The following is a 19,258-nucleotide window of genomic DNA, read 5'->3' as shown; positions in this document are numbered from 1 at the left end:
TTGCTTTTTTTTTTTTTTTTTCAGCTTCAAAGCTCCAAGTGCTTGGAATACTGATTCTACAAACTTGAGTCAGCAAACACCCTGTAATGATGATGATAAAATGACTCCCTCTACTGGTCACACTAACCTCATCCATCTTGCTCAATTTCAATGGCTCCATCAATCAAGATGCAGTAACAATACAAAAATCCCTCACAGGAAGAGCAACATTCTACGACCACTATTGCTTCTCTATCACTTGCATTAATGTAAATTGGCATCAGTGCACATTTATCATTGAACACCATGGTTTTGAATACACAAACAGGCGAAGCATACACTCCAGGAACCACATGATGATGACATAACAAGCAGCAATACTGTGATACTGCAAAGTTGAGTGTTTAAAGTCCATTTAGCGAGAATAGTGGGTTGTACACATTTAAATAATGTAGATAACACTTTTACAATAGGCATATTTGCTCTTGTTTTCTTGAGTTCACTTACATGTTTCATTCTGATTGTCCTTTTAACATTTTTTTTCATTCTAACAAACACAAATGATTATACAATTTGCTCAAATCTTCACTCTTGCTACTCCACGTTTATATGGAGATCATGGCTTTATGGGGCGCCGATTGTAAAGTTATTTAACAAAAATCCACGTTAAAAAGACGTGAATTCTATACAGCAATATTTGTGAGTTTTTTTTTCTTTCGTAAAATTCTTGGCAATATTTTAAAACAAAATGTAAATGTAAATCTAAACATTAAATATGAAATCTAAATGTTACATTTAAATATAAATGTTAAAGTTAAATCTAAGCCTAAATGTTAAAACTAAATGTTAAATTAAAATCTTTAATGTCAAATCTAAATCAAAATATTAAATCGAAATCAAAATGTTTAATCGAAATGTCACGGGTGAAACAAAATATTTCACTAATATGGAAATTCACTGGAAATACCAAAATAAAAGCTCAAGATTTAATATTTAGATTTAGATTTAACATTTAGATTTACCATTGACATTATATTTTCATGAGAAAAAAATATATCACAAATTTCACAAATATTGCTGTAAATCTGGTCAAAAGTAACATAAAAAAAATGTGGTTTGTTGCTAAATGATACAAAATGTTGCTGTTTACTTTAGCATGTGCTACTTTACAATCAGCGTCCCATATGGCTTTACCTTGAAAATACATCCTCTCACCATCCTGCATTTCTAGAATGGACAAAACAAGTAACATATTTTGGATTTGTAGCCTATATCAAAGTGCTGTACTGTCTTTATCCTGAGCTTTTCTAAAAGCTTGAGTGTCCTATGCAGACCACTATGAGAACACCAGCAGTTGGATCCTCATGGTCAGCAAATAAAGACAAAGGATTTACATTCAACACATACTTTTTGAGCTTTTTGTATAATCTATAGTATTTTTTAAGAAACAAATACGTAGTCACATATACACTCATTGCATCCTATTGAATGTTGCGCAGTTGCAGACTAATACTTAGACTTGAACGTCTTTGCTGGCTACAAGCAGCGCTCATTGCGCGTTACAACAAAGTGTGTTCATGCTCTATGCATAGCTGTTATGGTGCAAGGGATGCAATCTTTATTACACATACACGATAGTGCTTCAGAGGTGAGCTCGTGAGATGTAGCGAGGAATAGCCCGAAGCTTTGGCTGTGCAATAATGTTTGCTCTCTCTCAGTAACACTTGGTACGACTCTGAGACTACACCAATGCTATACAAGCAGCAAAATAAAATTATTTCACAGTTTTAAAAGACTGTGTTGAATATCAAAAATGATGTTGATTGGACTTTAATGATGTGCATTTACACTCCTGTGGTCCTCTGTTCATATGTGAGTGTGTATGCTTCTCCATGTGCACAAAGGGAACAGTTGTACCCTAATGTTGTTTTGTAAAAAAAAAAAAAAACTGCAGATGGATTCTTGGATGTCAAAAAAATCAACCAGAAGCAAGGCAAGACAAAGGAACCAAACCCGTGTTCTCCAATTACACACGTTCACCTACTCTGATATCTATATGGGTCGCCATGTTCTCATTTCCAGTTAGTCCAGGATGTGAGCGTTCTGCATTTAGCAAAGCTGTTACATACTGATACCAATTCTTTATAGTTAATATGCAGATAAAGGCTGCAATACAATACAATATATACCAAATTTGACAATATCTTTGAGTATTTTCAAAGCTGAACATCCAAAAGCGTCATGCTTTTAAGTTGTTTGCATTTTGCTGAATAAATTAGTACGATTTTGATTCTGACCTATGTCAGGAATGAGAAATTTGTGTTACATGGTATATTTTACATGGTGGTAAAAGCTCTGTAGTTAGCTAACCAGTTAGCTAGCTGCAGTAGCTAGCTATTTAGCTGTTGGTCTGAAAATAGCTCAGAAACAAAGTCGCCTGAATTATAAAAACTATGTTCCAGGTGAGTTCTCTTTTAAAGTCCCTTTTACCACAGTGTCCAATTGAAACCCTGTCTGAATAAGCTGTTAGAAAACATCAGACCACGCTTGCTAAGATGAGGCACTTCAGTATTTCACCCTGCAATACAGCGTGACACACTTAGCTACACATGCAAAATGGGGCTTGATTTGAAATTTGAACCCATCAAAACTAGAACTTACCAAAATACTTACTATAAAAAGCACCAGGCATTATATCCCACTCATCACGGGGGAAAACACAACAAAATATTTCAAAAATTAATTACACAAACAGATAAAGTAAAACATATTTGACAACTTATTACAGATAACTGTGATTTTTGTAAGTGCTATTTCCCTCTGTCCATCCCCCAGTGAAGCCCCGCCCCTTGATCCCAGAGGTCCTGTGATGCTATTTGGCCCTGAACTCCTCTTCGATTTCTGGAAGTTTCTTTATTTCCCTCCGCAGGGTCTCGGTCAGCGGCCTCGAGCTGCTAGGAGACTCCAGGTTTTTTGGTTCATTGGTGTTGTAACTGCCTTTCTGCTGGTAAGCGTAGACGTAGATGCTGTACAAGCCTCCGCAAAGCAGCAGCAGTGCCAGGAGAACGATGACTGGAGGATAAAAATAGACACCTTAGAGTCCAGCTGCAAAACACACGGAGACTTTCTTTTTTTGCTAGGAAACATGACTTGTGTTTGGAAGGTTTCATGCATTTATATCACCCTAAAAACTCTATCCTTAGCAGTAATTATAAGGTCAGCCGAGCTCGTTCTCTATGCAATGAATAAGACCAATCTTTATTATTCTCATATGAATATAATGAAGTATGATAGTGTTTTATACGGTCCACACATCATTTTGAAAATACTTATTTTTGGTGGAAAATACTATGTGCATGTTATGTCAGGTCAAATATGGCCCGCACATTTCACAACAAAGTTTGGGATTAAAACCAACAGTTGAGTTGGACATTGTTCACCAACAAAAATTGGAATAGCTGAAGTGATGTTGCACTGTTCTTACTACAGTGTTACTTTTTACCTTATATGTTGTTACTTTATGGTGCGGTACTACATTGTTTTTAAGTAGAATTGCAAACTAATGCATTTTTGACCATTGCAAATAAGTTCTGTCTTGTTGCCTGTGGTTAGATGTGAGTTGTTTCTAGCCTCAAATATCCCATCTACTGCCAGATACAGCAACTATAATCTGTAGAAGCACCACAAAGCTCAAAGCTAAAGCAGCCCTTATGAACATCCAAAGTGATTCAAGCAATAGTTAGGCTGGAGTTTAACCAAGGAACAATTAGCCAGGGACAGCTTAACAAAGCCATGTTGTACAAACCATGAAGCCTAGTTCTACAGTGGAGTAGCACACTTTAGGGTAAGTTAACCAGCACAACAAGGCAACAAATGGAACAAATAAAAAGTGTACAGTAGGAATAATTGTAATAGCACTGTGACATAAATGCAAATGAACATTTACTGTCAAACCTTTCAACATTGTGTATTATTCTCCATGCAGTAACATTCGTGAAAAGAAGGCTATAAGAGCATTAGTAGGAAAATTTGAAAGTTTTATTTAAAGTAATCAAACTTTTCACAGTGAAACGTTACTTTTTGTGTCAAATGATCAATAGAATAACTGGGACATTTTGTATTCATATCAGGTTTTATACAAACCAGCTCTTTCTTTTGCATACATTTCTGTTCAAATAAGATTTGCGGCAACAATATAAACCTAAAACCCTAACATTCAAACTTTTTCTTTAAGGTAGCAAATCAAAAAATAAATTTTTTTTTACGGTTTTCTAAATTAAGTTTTAAATTTATCTAAATACATTCAGTTGGTAATTTGCCTACATTTTGTTGATACATTCAAAAAGATTAAAAACAATCAGATTTCATCAAAAGACTGATATGAGGTTTGACTGTTTTCCAGTGTTCAGGATTTTTGTTTTTGACCCAAATGTTAAAAAAAAACCTGAGCTTGTAGCGTAATGCTCCAATGCTGAAATCTGATAACCAAACACATTTAGGATTAAAGGATTTTGGGAACAAGGAACACCAAACTACAAAAAGGCAGATTATAATTGATTGGGACAGACAAGAGAAATAAAAAATCACAGCACAACCGTGTCTGAAAATAAACTGGAAATGGATATTTTAAGGTTTTCAGGAAGTAATTCAGACAAGAATGTAAAAAGCTCAAGAGAAGAAAAATATCTTACCTGTTATCCAAAATAGACCAAGATCATCATGGATATAAATATACTCTGAAAGAAAGAGGCACAGGTAAGAGGACAGGAAGCCAAAGAAAATTCCCTCTGTGCAGTTTCACATTTTAACAAATTTGTCTGTACTAACCTATAGTGGTAAACCAGGGGTCTGCCTCCCAGGGTACATAGCCCAGGACAGGAGGGAAGGCACCACAGTTGGACTCGGAGACGTAACCTTGTGTCATTACCGGAGGATTTGTTTCATTTGGCCGGAACATGGCCTTCAGTGGGGCGTAGACGTTATATCTCACTCCAGATATACAGCCAATGAAACCTGGAGCATTATGTTTCTGGATCTCATAGTCAATGTCACCAACCTCTGGAGAAGCGGACGCAGGGACTTACATCAGCTACTAAGTAAGAATAATATACCATTTCCAAAAAAATGTAAATACTAAAATTAGTTGTTTTTACCCATCACTCGGCCAAGGAACATGGACTTTGGAGAGTCAAACCTTGCATCTTCGACCAAAGTTATCTTTTCTACAATGGGCTCCATGTAATCCACCTTCAAGTAGCAACAAAAAGATTCATTTAAATGATGATGAAAATAAGAACATGACAAGATACCATATCCCAAAAAATGCCCATACAAGAAACTATAAAGAGAGATTATGTTTGTGGTTCCATATCGCACTGCAAAATATACTCGTAAAAATTCTCTTGCTATTTTCCCGCTGCGTTGGACACTTGTACTTCCTCAGCATAGCACAAAAGATTTCCTTTCAGTTGTATATGTACAATGCCTTTGTAAGTGTGTAAGCATTTACTTAAGTACCTGCAAGTAGTTGTGCGGCAAAAATGTTTTTTACATAGCCTTTAGTGAAATATTTCCATACCAATGCTTTGCTAAGGTGTTTAGAAAAGATACAACAATGGTCTTTGGTAAATTTTATGAATTTCCTTGAATCCATAGAATCTGTTCTACATTTCCTAGAATATTTGTCACTGTGTCTTGAAAATATATCCCCCTCTTCCTAAGTATCAGGACAAATTTTCAATATATTAAAAGAATGGCTTTTTTTTAATAAAGTCTATACACTGTAATATGTGTACAAACCTGTGTTTTGATGGTTCTGTTGTGTCTTGTTATGTTAACATAGTGAGGGTATCCATCTGCCAGGTTTCGTGGAGTCAGCTGATACTTGTGTGTTATGAGTCCCAGCTTGTATCTCAAATCAACGCTACCTAGAAGAGAGGTTTTAAAGTTTTCGGAGCTGATACAAGAAAATAAATATCAAAATGACCGCTCCAACTTCCTTATTCAAAGCTATCGCTGCGCATGGCTTACCGTCGTATTTGAGGATGATAGCAATGTAGTCCTGGACAAAGGAGCTTATGTAGAGGAGTACAGCTGGTTTGTGAACCGTGCTGAAACTAAACTCTATGTCATCCGCTGTGTCATTGTAGCCAAGGCTGAAATTGTCATAGTGCGGGTCGATCCAGTTGGCCCATGCTGCCTCATCCGATATTGGCTTTTTTCTTATGTTGTACCGCATCCACGATCCAACCTCAAAGTAAGCTCCAATGTCTTAATTAAAAAAATGAAAACATTGCAGAGTTCAGTGTACACATACTTCAATACATATTTCTAAAGCAGCAGGGAAATCAAACTCACCTTTATGACAGTAAAAACCATCAAAGGCTGTGTTGTTGCAGTCACAAGTATAGGAGGCATATCCCTCGATACACTGGCCGCTGTTTCGACATGGTATTGAAGCGTTGAGACACTCGCCTGTGCAGTTTCTTCTCACACCTTGCTCTTCATTGACCTTTCCCTCTAAATCAAGCGGAACTCCATTTATGCGCAACCCTCGAAGACACCCCAAGAAAGGTCTCAGGGTTCGGTTAGAAGCACCTTCAATGAAAACAAAACTTTTAACCAGTGATTGTTCATTCACATTTAGGATTGGAGCATTCCATCAAATTCAAAATGTCAAATTCCTTCAGAGGAAACCTACCTACAAGAAGAGGATGCGTGAAGTTCATAGTGATAAAGGTCTGACCTGGAAAGCGTGTAACAGCCCAGGGTTGGTAGTCTACCTTAATTCTGGCCACCTTAACATTAAGTTCAGCCTGAACAAAGTGCCACTCATTGTCATTAAGCTGTACAGGAGAATGTAAGGTCACATTAAGGATGCCATCACCAACCAAGAACACAAAGACAAGATTATGGGTGGCTGTAAAGAAAAAAAACAAAACATTATGAGCTCTGGGATAACGTGGTAAATGTTGACCTTTTTCTCACCAGTAAATTCACTCACTATTCAGCTCTACTCTTATGAAATTTTTCAGATGTTCGTCAGAGTTCTCCAAGAAAACGCAGTGTTCCCGATAAGTTTTGAAGTGGAAGGAGATGTCAATAGTGTTTCCAGGCCTCAGTGTGGGGAAGGTGATGTAGGTAGGCTTGACAAAGGCTATAGTGTTCCAAATGTTCCCTTTGAAACAGGAGGATCACCATTTAAAAAAAACATGACCCCAAACAAAATATTTAGCCCAGGTATCACTCATGGTACTTAAACTCACTGTCGCCATGGCAGCGGAGTGGTCCAACTGTGACTTGTGCCTCTGAGCCAGTCCTGTTGGTGTCTCCGACCACCACCCTCCTCACAGGAAGATGGTCTCTAAAGTCCAAGTAACCTTTGTCAGAGTACCTGAAGATCCAGAAAAGGGATTTTAAACACCAGCATTCAAAATGAGCGTAATCGTAATTTTTCTCTTACCATTGTCTATAGTCAGCATCACAATTGCATTGAAACTTAGGGTCAATACAGGTTTGGTTGATAGCACAGCCACATTTTTGGACTTCTCTAAAAGTCCCTCCCCAGTAATAGTGGCTCTCATTGTTTCGACCAATCCAATACCCGAAAGGCCTTCCATCTATATAGAGAGACAAAATGTACATGTTTGTCACATGACCCTATTTTACCTACCTGCTAGCCTCTTCTGAATAAAACCTTGCAAATCACACTTACTGGGTGTGTTGAGTAGGCGGGACTTATAGCAGGAGTAGTCAATCCACTGCTCACAGTACATAGAGGTGTTGGCTAGAGCAGTCACCTCGTCCCATGAGGCATTCCAGTAGTTGACATCTGCAATATATGGCTGGTATATCGTACTCCCGGTCACCTTGATACCTTCCACTCGATCATGCATGATCACTGTCCAAGCTTTATATGCTGTGAAGCGACAATTGCAGTCAATTGACTATCACTTTGTAGGTTTAGACCAGGGGTCTTCAACCTGTGGCTCTGGAGCCTCATGTGGCTCTTTGACTCTTTTGCAATGACTCCCTATATCTTAAAAAAATGTAATGAATTGCTATTTCTTACAGAGGGTATTAATAATTAATTACATTAACGTCAAATAAAACTATGATAAAACAATTGGTTTACCTAAAAATGAATGACTGACCATCAACTTTCATCAACAAAACACTATTCTGGAAGAAAATTTAGATTTTATTTGTGTGGGGAAAGATTTATTTAATTGCCAACTTGCCGGATTAATATGCATGCTTAATATGTTGCAAAAAATGAGCAACAAGCATGTGTTGACCAACGTGATGTGTTATTTTTTGTAGCCCTTCAAAAACATTAATTTGTAAAAAAATTCTATATAATTTTAACTGTATAGAATTTTATACACTATTATCTTTGTTGAGAAAGGTATTTTTTCGGCTCCGGAAGGACTTTAATCCAGGTGAGATTAGGCAAAATGGCTCCTTTGGGAGTAAAGGTTGCAGACCCCTGGTTTAGACAATCGGAATAATAAGAAAACTATTTACACCCAAAAACAAACCTGAAAACATGATTACTTACACTTCATTTTGCAGTACACCTCAAATGGTTTCAACGGCCCACTGAGATCTGGATCAATGGTGTAGTTTCCAGACCAATACTTTCCACTGAGTCTATAGGCCTCGCATGACTCTTTATAAACCGCTGTGTGAATACAGAGATGAACAATTTGCTAATCATACACAGAATAACAATCAGATGTTAAACACAACAGATTGTAAGAGGAAATAAAGGTTGTGAACTGAAATACTTCCAAAAGTACCAGCCAGCACTTACACATGTGACAGACTTCTCCTTTATAGCCTGTGTTTTCACACAGGCATATGAAATCATCCCATGACTGGATGCATCTGCCTTCATGTTCACATGGATTTGGAGTACATCTGTGAATAAAGCCAAGAAACACTCATGATAATTCATTTCTTTAAATGTTGTTTAAGTGCATAACTTTCTGATAAATCATCCTATAGTTTGCTTTAAAAAAAAAAAAAAATGGAATAAATGCTTTTTTTTTTTTTTTTTTTTGCTACATAGTCCAGAAATTCATTTTTTTGTCTATTTTTACATACGTTTTGTTAGAAAAAATGTCAACAATAAATCATTAGACTTTTTTCAAGTAGTTTGAGTGTAAAATAAACTGCACAGTGATATTTCTACCTGTCAGTGATCCCACAAGTGCCTAATAGCAACTCAGCATATCGCCCCCACTGTCTCTGTAGAACAATGTCAATGTCAAGCTGTTCGTTGTCTATAAAGATATGCTGCATGCAGCCATGGAAACGATTCAGCTTTGTTTCACATTTCCTAATTGTGTTGTTTGTTTTTGGACAACCTGAGAGCACAAAAAAAACAATGACTATGAAAATATGTTGCTTTGGATAAACAATGTTAATAGTTATTAAGATCATAGACACACCTCCAAAAAAGTAGCGGTCTCCAGTTCGGATAGTGAAGGGGTTGGTGATCTTTAGTGGAGAGGCTTCCTCCTCATCAATGGTGAGAGTCAGCAGATTGTCCCTCGCAGCTAAATCAACTGTATGCCAGTAACCATCATTCAGCCGGTAGCCTGAACATTTTAAGAACAGGATATCATCAAAAACAAAGTCAATACCAATACAAAAAGTGTTCAGAATAAACTTGGGTTGTCCAATCAAAGTTCAGTAACCATTAATTTTACATTTAAAGTGGTCTAAAAATGAATATATTAGTATTTCAGTGTCAAATACAATGTGTGGACCAAAACTAGCCTGTTAAATTAGCAAAAAAAAAACTGGATAGTACATGTATGATAAGCTGAGAATCATTTTTTTTAATTTAATTATTTATTTATTTTAATTTAGTTATTTATTTTTTTTAATTTAAAAAAAGGAAACAGTTTTGGCAGGAGGCGAATATTATGCTAGGGGCAGAGCTTCAAGGGGTGTCCACAGTACCACTGGATACTGTTGGAATCTGATTGGACACGTCAGGTGCCACTTTGGTCAGTTGACTAAGATGCATACCAAGAGTAAAGGTTTTGCCAGCCCTTTGGTCAGTATTTGTATATATTCCCCCTTTCACCCCTTGGCTATTACCTTGTGAGTCAAGTTGAGGTGCAAATGAACCAAGAATTAATCCTGTTGTACAGTGTTCCTACCTGCACCAAACTGAATCTTCTTCTTGCCAGGTTGGAATATTGTGACATTGATCTGTCCTTCACTCAAACCAAGCTCAAGGGCTCCAAGGTCATCAGCAAAGCGCGTGAACATCAGCAGGCCTGTGTAGTCCCATGAGCGAAATTTAAACTTGACAAACATGCGTGGTCTCCTGAAGAAGCCCGGCACCTGAAGGAAGTTGTTGGGCCCAGCGAAAGTCATTGGTTTGAGAAGAATGTCACGGCAGGCGAAGTGCATCTTTTTCTGAAGAAAAGAGAGAAATCCATTGTTATCCATCATTGTTAAACAATAATAAATAGAAGATTGTGGATACTGGTAGCAATCACTTGAAACTATGGGGTTTGCTTTCATTGGAGCCCCACCTTTCGTGGTATGCGAATGTCAGTTTCCTCTCTCTTGGTCTTGTCAATCACGTTGATGCCATTAATGAAGACATTTTCCAGGCAGCCTTGAAAATTTGGCGTCAATGGCAGGTGTGGCAGGTTTTGCTCTATTACTCCTCCGACGTATATCTATGTGACAAGCAAGGAGACCATGGTTAGCATATCCATATATATAGATGCTTTATTTGGAAAGTAACCAATTCTATTCTGCTGGTTTTTATTTGACACAAACAGGTGACTGAGTCTAGTGAAGTGAATGATGGTCTTGAGCTACTACTATGTACCTGCTTATCCAGATCCAGGTGTGTGAATTCTCCGTTACAGACAGCCGTCACTGTCTGACTGTCCACTGTGAAGTTCACCTGTCGGCCATCACGGATGATCTTAACGTAGTGCCAATGGAGATTATCCAGAAGGCTCCCAGCTGTCAGGGTAGTTCGACCATTGATCTTTTGTAAAACGCTGCTCCCTGGTAAGATAAGAATTTGAAGCAGACATAATAAACCTGATGCTTCTGTTACGGTACTTTCCTGGAAGAGAAAGAATCAAGTCAAGAGCATCATCAAAATCCTTTCCAGGTTTTCTCCAAACTCCAGACCTTACCAAGGCTGATGTGCAGATGAAGACGTCCTTTCTTCAGCTCCAGGGTGAAGATATCGCCCTGAATCCCCTCACTGTGTAGCAGCAAGCCATCCTGCTCCAACGTCTTGAAGTTTATAGTGATGTAATCCTGCAGAGTGCGTGACCTTTTCTCAGGATACATGTAGACAACTGAGTCATCTCCATTATACTGCAGCACGTAGGAATCTGAAGCAAAAATATCTCAAAATTGGGGTCGGTCACACCAACAAAGCTGTTAAACTACTGCACCTGTTTATAGAACCAGTTCTGTTTGGCATCAATAGAAGTTAATGAATTTAAAACAGGAACGTCTTTAGTCTGCACTAAATTAGAACACAAACAAAGCAGGTGACTGTTGTGTAAACACGGCTTGAATGTATTGTCTTATATGTGGAGTCAAATCAAAGGTGATCAACAGAACTCCTCTGACAAAGACTGGCAGTTGACAGTCGAAACATGTCATGAGATTAAAAAAAATTGAATAACTGATTAACAAACGCTCAACTTAACACACTATTAAAATACCATTAATCCAAAGATGGTAGATTCTTCTTGCATGTGAATCATACTTATAGTCTAAGACATTGTAGTTATAATTATCACAGGTGTAGTTTTTACCATAAGGACAGCCGAAGAGCTCCAGCCTCACACCAACCTTCCCTCCGTTCTCTGTGTTCCAGGCCAGTGGCAGCAGGCGGATGTGTTTGGCAGTAAAGGAATAATGAAAGACATTCCTCTTCACCTGATAATAATTCCAGTTACCAGGCATAGTCTGTAAACAGATAAGACGTGAAAATGGATAGATGGGTTTATTAAGTGCCCACAGTGGTGGTAACGCCCTATTAAGCGAATGGGAAATTGAGTGATGATGAGATTAGTCCTGTTGGTTTAGAAAGAGATAATGTGTGGGCTTTATTGCAGTGCCAGGAACAATGATATTATAAAATGCACACTGAATCCACATGGGCTATAAAGATTAGATTGCACAGTTAATCCTAGACTCATCCTCATTTTTGGTCCACATCCTTCTCCAGCTATCACATTTTGGTGATACATACTGAGTTGCCTCCTTTCATGATGTATGGCGTCCAAGAGTCTGGCCGGTCTCCGTACAGCAGCATGTACTTGGAGACCCAGTCGTATGAGTTGAAGGTCCCTTGGGTGGCAATTGCCATCAGTCTGTACTTCCTGCCCAAGTCTACCTGCAGCCATGGCTGTCTGTCCCTGGGGGAAGGGGACCAGCCACTGCTGCCTGAAGAATGGAGAATGAAGAGCACTGGTTGTAAGTGTTGCACAGATCATTTTTGGAAAATATGTTCAAGCATCAAGATATTTCTTCAGTCTTTTTTTTTTACAATAATGTCAATAAATTATTCAGCACAACTGAACTCAGTATTTACAGCGATTCTCCTTTGATGAAACCCAAAATGAAACCATGTAGTTGTCTAATAACTTGACTACCATCTAGTAACACTTGCCTCTGGCTCCATATATTTTTACATTGTCTCATACTTTGTTTTTGCAGTATTACTGGTTTCACTTGGGTTTCTGTTCTGGATTTTGTTTCTTGTATATGTCCTCTCACTGTCTTTAGGTCTGTATGTAAATCTAGGGTGCACATTTCTGACAGAAGCTACAGAATAACCTAAACTTTTTCTTTCACATCCGGTCGTTAAAGGTGGTTACTATTATTTGCTTGTTAGTAGCAATTGTCTGCCAGTTATGAAGCGTTCCAGTTCATCTGCAATGAATTTCCTAACTGGCCACATAATGGTTAAATGGTTTTAGGGATGATATTATTGAAGATTTTTCATCAATATAAGAAAGTGCAGAACCATCATAATAATCAGAACACATTACCAGTAGATCCTAATTCATCATCCATGACAAGTAACTGTGTTGACACACAGGATAAAAGGAATTTTTAACAACATTAAGGGGTCTCTCTTGTAAATTCAAAGAGGTGTGGGGCCCCTTCCTTGTTTATGAAGAGTCGTGCTTTTGCCCTTACCTGTAAATAGACATGGCTTCATGTATCTATTTCCTTATTTCTCTATTTTGTTGTTTTTTTTCTTCACCTCTTTTACCCTGCTTCACGAACTGTGATTGTTGTGCATCTGTGACAAGCTGACCACCACGTTTCAACATGTTTGTTGATGTTGATTCTATAACACTGATTCTATAACAGTGTCATTCATGAGTACTGTGATCCTGTTTCCTTTCTGTGTACAAAATTCACATAAACAAAACTGTGTTGGGCAGAAAATCAAACACTCAACCTTTTAATTGCATAGTTCAATTTGAGCAAACCTGCTTTCATTATGTAGTATATTTTAGAACAGGGGTGCCCAAGTGGGGCCTGGAGAGCCCGTGTCCAGCATGTTTTAGATGCTACCCTGTTCTACCACACCTAAAGAGTAGCTCATTATCAGTCTTTTTGTAGAGCCGCATGATGACATAATCATTAGATTCATGTGTGTTGGAGCAGGGAGACAGCTAAAACATGCAGGACCTTGAAAACTAGTCCTCCCCCATTTGTGGGAACCCCCAACACTGAGCCCCCCTAGCATTTACTGTGTATACTGCCTAATGCCAAAGGTCTGCCCTGACTAAAACTAAAAGAAATACAGGCACTGTGTAATGCCAGGCAATGCTCTGGTACTGCCTTGAGGCAGTTTGCTGACATCACAGTGTGACTGTTTTAAGTTAAGCAACAGGAAGTCAGGCTGTTCTGGTCTGCTTCCTTTCTATGAATCACTTTTTATTCAGAAATTGAACAATCCATGCACACAGACCCAAAAGTCTTTCTTCCTGTCTTATGTATCCTTAATGCAAATACAAGCCATCACTGTATCCTCTTCTGCGTCATCCATAAATCTTTTCTGGTTTTCCTCCTTTTTGTGTACCTTACGAGTATTATTACTTGTGCTTCAATTATTGCATATCAGTTAAAGTATATTTTGCAAACATGAATATGATAATGTCTTCATTGAGCTGTATTCTAAAATGAGGAGCTTACCGTAAAGTTTGGCGAAATTGGCAGAATACAGGAAGTTATATCTGGAAGATGCCAGAAATGAGGACGCATAGAGTGATGAGACGAGTGGATCCACACACTCCTCTGCAGACACAAAGATGAAAAATACAGCACAGTTAGGATTCCGTTTTTTTAAAAGCTTTCAGTATGCATTAAAAGATGTAGGAAACAGATATAGACCACTGCTGTAAGAGCTTCTAGGAAAGCAAAGTTTAGTGTTGAGTATTTGGCCTCAGATGTCAAAATGAATTTGAAGCACAACAAGTGAAGAAGTGTAAAAAGTTAAAGATTTATTTATTTTTTTTATTTTTTTTGATGCATTATCTCAGGAGTATCCTATTTTAGAGGGCCTCACCTCAAAAGCTTAAAAAGTGCAATTATTTATATCCGGCTAGGTTTCAAAGAAATAAATTGTTTATTTCATTATGACGATATTAAAAACTGGTACAGTTCTTACTGAATGTGAGACTGGTGGGATCACGACAAGCAGAATTTTTTCTTTTATTTTGTTGACTAAAACTTTTGGTCATAGTTTTCAATGGCAAAAACATTCATGTGAGTGAAAAATAAAATCAAAATATATTGATATTTTCATCAACTAATAAAAACTAAACTATAATGTTCACATGGGACGAAATCCAATCGGAACTAAGTTACATTTTTGGAAGGTGTCCAATCAAAACTACTATTATTACGTGGAAGGCTAGATGAATATAACACCACCCCATATATGGTTGAAAACTGGTAATTGAAGCTTTAAAAAAAAATGCATAAATCTCATCTTGTGCTTCATATTTTAGTCAACAATATCTGTAACAAATTTAGTTGACTTAAAACCTTAATGTAATTTTGTTGACTAAAACTAGACTATAATTGAAATGTTCCTGATGACAAAATTTTGCCTTAAACTAACTACATTTTACTCAAAAGACTACGACTAAAACTAAATCAAAATTAACACTGACTATGAGATCTCTCTGCGAGGTAAAGCAATAGAAATTCACCATATTTTAATCATTTCTCACCTCAGGGATCAAATACTTTATACGTCTATAGTCTTTTTAATAAAACAGCAACACAAAGGATGGTATAAATATAAGATGAATGTATTATCCAATATTCAAATCTTTCCATATAGTCTTGTGGTATGAAAGATGGCAGCTTCGATCAGTTTTTCATCAATTTAATCCTCTTTAAAGATGAAGAAGAGTTTAGTTTTAAAAGAGCGGTGGACAATGGCTGAAAAGTTGTTCAGGTTTGCAGTTTAAAAGTAGAACATTAGTGCATAAAAAAATACCTCTCAAACAGAAGATGTTTACTACTGTTTCCCTTTGTCATAAATAATGCAGAAAGCATTAGGCATTAATAACTGTGCATGCAGTGTTTAGTTTCACCTCTCCTTCAAGGTCAAACTGCAGGGAGAAAAAAACGTGCTGAGTCAGGGAAACATGACCTTGAGTCACCGCCTGGGTGTCCTCTGCTGACTCTCACCCTCATACATTCATCAACTCTGCTGCAGATGACTGATGGCAGCTTCGACATTTCATCAGCGTTACACAGGTACCTGACTGCACCTGGACACTTCATCTCTTCTCTAGTACTCCATCTTTTTGTGGCCACCGCTGCATCCCTCGCCCTTCATCATTTCTCCACATTTCCTCTTCCTCGCCCTCTTGCTGCTTTGCGTCTTCCCATGCTGCTGCCCTTTCTTTGCACATAAAGCATTTGACAAGTTTTTTTTTTTTCCTTGATCGTGCACTCACACCCTTCACAGTGCATCACCGTGAGCATTGGGAGCAGTGTTGCCGTGCAGAGCTGTAGCATCATTTCTGCTGAATCATGAGTCTGCCGAGAGTGCAGCCCTGCCTGTCTGCCCTAACACATCATTACTGCTGCTTTCATACAGTATGCAGAAAGGCACCACCTCAGTTGTCACCGGCTGGTGATGCATGGAGCATGTTAGGAGTTGAGCTGCCAAATAAATGCTGATATTATGTGAGAATATATATACATATATAGCATTTAGAGGATAGAAACCGTTCAGATAAAGGATTGTGTTGAATTATTCATACCTACAGGCATCTCAGTGGGTTTCTGACAATGACAGAGCAGAAAAGATTTGGTTCTGGTCTCGATTTATTTTTGTTGTTATAAAAGCATTCATTATTTTTGGTTACATTTTGCAAATGATTGCTTTGGTCCAAACGCATGTGCAAAAATCCATTTGTGGTATGTAAAGTTGCACCATACCTCATATGAACATATGCATGTATTTTAGAGTGAGCTTAAGCCACACCCCTGGACAGATGACAGTGTACTATCTTATAATTTGGCATGACTCCACTGTGTACATCTTCACTAAAGATATACTGCTTTTCTGCAATGAGATCTTTTCAACACAGAAGCTTTTACTGAGTGGTTAGAACTCAAATAGCAAACCAGTCAACCTCCCAAAAATAAATAAATGAATAAATCCACCTTATTCAGGAAAATTCTATAAGTTTTTATTAAGCTAACCCCTATTAGAAATCTATTAATTCCTAAATTCTGACAGCCAACCATAGATCTCTCAGTAATGAGGCTTATACTGTGGCATGGTTACCATCGTGAGTAAACATAAGACAGGGAGGTTGGGTTGCACGCAATGTTAAATATTTTTAAAATCTTCAAAAACTACTTGATTTTGAAAAATTAGAAACAAAGATACAGGTCAGTGAATGTTTAGCTCCACCAATTAGATTATATTTTTACCGGCATGTATTTATTTGTTTGTTTGTTAGCACGATTACGTCAACAGTCTTTGGCAAAAGTTTTAACCAAAGATTCTGGAAGATTCTTTAAAATTTTGGATCAGATCTGGATAAATATACTGATTCTGGATCAGTTTGAAAAATAAATAAACTCTTTCATCATTGGCAAAATTTCAAAAACTCCTATCACGTTTCCTAATGATTGATTTTTACGAAATTTTTTCTCAATCTTGTTTCTCAATTATCATTGTTAATCCGGATTGGATCTGGATTGAGCATTTCATTTTGATCGTTCCAAAAAAAAAAAATTGGGGCACCCATATTTCAACTGTATCGTAATTGTTAGCCTTAGAAATGTCTTTCAAGCCTTTAAAGTGTGAATGCTGATGGGATCATGATCAGAATCACTGATCCAGATAACTGCCAACATCTGGCAACGAGGATATTATTGCAATGTCTTCCGTGACTATATGAAGATATTTGGTGAATAAATTGCCCTCAGAAAACTGTAAATTCCTTTATTTTAAGCATTAGTCAGCTAATGTTTATTAATTCAACATGTCCCATACAGTCAAAAAACCAGAATGCAGCTGTATTGTACAACATACTGCCATCTACTGCCATGGAGAATTAGCCTACAAGTTAAGTAACTTACAGGCATCCCAATGCCATTTTTAATGGAACAATAGACTGAAGTTAGACAGTTGTGCATGGCTCATCACAATAATTCTTTCTGACACCAAAACAGTGACAATAGTGGAAAATAAAAGTGATATGTGAATATTCATCTTCTATATCTCACATGATCTCACAGTGTTGGAGCCAATCAAAATACAGAAACGCAGAGTCAATATATGTTGACTTTGGAAAGGAAAACTTCAAGAAAAACACACACACAAGCACTGGGATAACATGCACTCTCCCCACAGCACAGGTTCACCTAAAGAATAGACCCCATGACTCTTTGGCACTTTAGCCAATGCACTGGTCTGGATAACCCAGACCACATTTTTAGGCAGTGTCGTCATTGTGGTCACATGATAACCCCATCCTCCACTTTAAATTAAACAATGACGTCACCCTGACGTCACAAATCAAGTCCTTCAGCATGCAAACCAGCTCACCACAGGGTGTGGACTGACCGCCTTCACTTTACACACTTCTCTCCAACTAAATGCAAGACTTTGCCATGTCGCATGATTTCCAATGATTTCTCTACACTGGAGGTGCGCAGGGGGGCGTGCGCGAAGGAATCCCCCCCCCCCCCCCAAAAAAAAAGTGCTGCAGTGGGCTGGTCCCATTTAGAACGCAGAGCTAAAAATAAATAAATAAAATCATTAGAGAAGGTTCATACAGCAGAATTTCTTCTCGTAATTTCATGCACGATTGACATGGAGTCCCGATCGTTGCTAAATCATCCAGAGCTGCACTGACAGGAAAGTGCAGAGGAGAGAAACTTGCGGACAGTCTGGGGCAAAGCACTGCAATGCAGACAGAGCACGGTGCGCACTCTGCAGGACCCACACCACGGGATGCTTTATCACACTTTAACACACACACACACACACACACACACACACACACACACACACACACACACATGCCTGCATGCTGCAGCAGACACATTTAGCTGTTTAAAAAAATAAAATAAAATAAATAAATCACTTTATACATTTCAGCTGTTTTAATCACAGCGTCTATGTTTTGCCCTTCAAACATCCCGTTGCTGCTCATCATCACATGCTTTGCCCTCCTGCAGGTACCAAATAATGCCCTTACACTTATATTCCAACACAAAGTCCAATGCTTAACAATCTGCAAGTACACACATTTTAGAAATCATATTTCAACAAGCGATATTAAATGAAGGAATGTTGCAGGACTTACGTGAGGCGCATTGTTGAAAACCCAAAAAAAGGAGGCATATCCTCAGTATTTTGCAAGTCATCCTTCTCTTAGAACACGTTTCTCCACACAGGCTGGATTATTGGGGGATCAGTTCGTCCTGCAGCATCCTCTCACCACCTTTAGTCCAACTTCAACTCGTGCAGCTCCAACTCTTCCCGGGATGTCGGGCAGCCTCTACCGGGGCGGGGACGCGCATCGGATGCTGGTGCTGATGCTGGGCTTCGCCGAGAACGCGCACTTCTTTTTTAGTAATATCTTTTAAATTCTTTGATATATATATATATATAACAAGCATTAGGTGGTGCTCCCATTGGGGACCAGCATGTTATGGGTCACTCTCCCCTCATTGGTTTTTAGATGATGAATCCTGAATGGGAGGACCAGAG

The 19,258-nt window shown here is 38.1% G+C and overlaps 1 protein-coding gene across 2 annotated transcripts; it reads right to left on the bottom strand.

Annotated features, from left to right (window-relative positions):
* Positions 1-1,038: 1,038 nt before the first annotated feature.
* On the bottom strand, positions 1,039-19,213 carry cntnap1 (contactin associated protein 1). Of its 2 annotated transcripts, XM_028455146.1 has the most exons (24): positions 18,852-19,213; positions 14,197-14,298; positions 12,236-12,429; positions 11,796-11,949; positions 11,160-11,363; positions 10,841-11,025; positions 10,536-10,685; positions 10,155-10,416; positions 9,435-9,584; positions 9,176-9,350; positions 8,795-8,901; positions 8,540-8,662; positions 7,694-7,897; positions 7,442-7,598; positions 7,245-7,372; positions 6,983-7,156; positions 6,680-6,898; positions 6,337-6,576; positions 6,010-6,249; positions 5,779-5,906; positions 5,133-5,226; positions 4,807-5,037; positions 4,671-4,715; positions 1,039-3,051 (listed from the first exon to the last, which is right to left on the bottom strand). In XM_028455146.1, the coding sequence occupies exons 1-24, from the start codon at positions 18,910-18,912 to the stop codon at positions 2,852-2,854; spliced, it is 3,927 nt and encodes a 1,308-aa protein (XP_028310947.1). In that variant the 5' UTR covers positions 18,913-19,213; the 3' UTR covers positions 1,039-2,851. The 2 variants fall into 2 exon arrangements, with proteins under 2 accessions (XP_028310947.1, XP_028310949.1); XM_028455148.1 differs by lacking the exons at positions 1,039-3,051; positions 4,671-4,715; positions 4,807-5,037; positions 5,133-5,226 and having other exon boundaries at positions 5,818-5,935.
* Positions 19,214-19,258: the final 45 nt, after the last annotated feature.

Source organism: Gouania willdenowi, chromosome 8 (genome assembly GCF_900634775.1).
Source record: "Gouania willdenowi chromosome 8, fGouWil2.1, whole genome shotgun sequence".
Classification (NCBI taxonomy): domain Eukaryota; kingdom Metazoa; phylum Chordata; class Actinopteri; order Blenniiformes; family Gobiesocidae; genus Gouania; species Gouania willdenowi.
This window is presented reverse-complemented; position numbering and strand designations above follow the sequence as displayed.